The sequence below is a fragment of the Nomascus leucogenys genome, chromosome 19 (assembly GCF_006542625.1).
Source record: "Nomascus leucogenys isolate Asia chromosome 19, Asia_NLE_v1, whole genome shotgun sequence".
NCBI classification, from domain to species: Eukaryota; Metazoa; Chordata; class Mammalia; order Primates; family Hylobatidae; genus Nomascus; species Nomascus leucogenys.
Genome location: NC_044399.1, coordinates 39,156,575 through 39,158,266, shown reverse-complemented (window position 1 = coordinate 39,158,266; position 1,692 = coordinate 39,156,575). Strand labels below are relative to the sequence as shown.

Below are 1,692 nucleotides of genomic sequence, written 5' to 3'. Positions count from 1 at the left end.
CAAAGAAAATTATTAGGATTTTTTTTTTTTTTTGGTGTGTTATGCTGAGGGTGAAATGAATGGATGAATGGTAGATGAGTTATCCAAAATCAGATTGCCTCAGACAAGCCATTGAGAAATAAGAGGAATCTATCACTTGCTAGTTCCTTTTGTGTTACGGGTCCACTAACTTTTTGGCTGTATTTCAATAAAGAAAACAGAAAGAACTCTAAGGTATTCACCATATGTTCTATAAAATGGGTGCATTGAAATATGTGACGCTGGCACTTCCAGGGGTGGTGCTGCATGGTGAGGATCTCTCATCTATGCCCATAGCCATGTGGCCCAAGAGCCTGCTGCAGTCCATACAGGTCTTTGGACAGAGGAAGATGACCACAGCCATGACGGGCCGCAAACATGGCAGTGGCCTCATGGAAGTGAACAGGTGGCCCCTGGAGATGATGGAGCCATGCACACTGCATTGCAAGCTGCTGGAACCAGTTCTGCTTCTGGGCAAGGAGCGATTTGCTGGCATGGACATCCATGTCCTAGTGAAGGGTGATGGTCAGGTGGCCCAGATACATGCTATCTGTCGGTCCATCTCCAAAGCCCTGGTGGCCTGTTACCAGAAATACGTGGAAGTGGCTTCTAAGAAGATCAAAGATGTCCTTATCCAATATGGCTGGACCCTGCTGGTGGCTGACACTCGTCGCTGCAAATCCAGAAAGTTTGGAGGCCCTGGTGCCCGTGCTTGTTACTAGGAATCCTACCCTAAAGCCCATCACGAGTTATCAGTAAAAGTCCATCATTGTGTAATAAATACCTATGTAATAAATAACGTTTGAGTTTAAAAAACTAAAACTAAAATAAAATATATGACTCAATGGGCCAGGGAGATAGAGTGCTGGGGATTTGGCATTAGGAGAACTGTGGAGGCAGCAGCATCCATGGAGGCTGAATGAGGTGGGGACTGTGAATGACCTGCTGAAATATGAAAAGAAGTTTCCATCTGAGAAGGCAGCAGGCTTAGTGTCCAAGAGTCTGCAGTTTGAAAACACGTCGTGCCTGGCATGGAGCAAGTACAATGATGTTCTCCAAGGCATCAGCCTGCCAAAAGGGGGTAAAAGACAAACCAGCCAACCCAACAGGGCTCTATACGTGGCTGAGGGCACTGCCAGCTTCTGGAATGTGAAAAGGCCCTAAGATACGTGCAAGAGCTGCCGTGGGCAGAGAAGCCAGGCCAAGGAGCTGCAGAAAAGAGAAAGCCTCTGTCCCTCCTCCTTTCCCTCCCCTGTTCTAACTCTCTACCATCCCCATCTCTGCCCCGCCCCCCCCCCAAACTTAGCTCCTCATCCTCAGGTCCCTGTGAATTCCTGGTTATTAAGACCTTTTCCCACCCCCCATGCTTAAGGCTTTTAAGTCTCCTTTTAAATCATCTCCCTCCAGACAGTTCCCTCTCAACATCCTCTCACCAGCTTACGGAAGCCCTCCTGATGAGATTTAGGAGATAGACAGGTCACATGACTATCTCTATGTGGATTATTTCTACATAAGAAAAACATCCAGTTTGGATTGATTCTTAACAGCATTCATCTTGGAGTTTCAATTTTTCAAAATAATGTATCAAATTTTGCCGTTCTTCTAGCATATGGTGCAGCATAAAATGGTGGAATGATATTTATGCAGGGAAGAAAGATGAAGTCAGGAGGCCTA

At 46.2% G+C, this 1,692-nt stretch overlaps 1 protein-coding gene across 2 annotated transcripts; it reads left to right on the top strand.

Moving 5' to 3' along the window:
- Positions 1-368: 368 nt before the first annotated feature.
- LOC100588337 (40S ribosomal protein S16-like) lies at positions 369-740 on the top strand. 2 transcript variants are annotated; one of them, XM_030800556.1, is made up of 2 exons: positions 369-416; positions 468-740. In XM_030800556.1, the coding sequence occupies exons 1-2, from the start codon at positions 369-371 to the stop codon at positions 738-740; spliced, it is 321 nt and encodes a 106-aa protein (XP_030656416.1). The 2 variants fall into 2 exon arrangements, with proteins under 2 accessions (XP_030656416.1, XP_030656415.1); XM_030800555.1 differs by having other exon boundaries at positions 369-740.
- Positions 741-1,692: the final 952 nt, after the last annotated feature.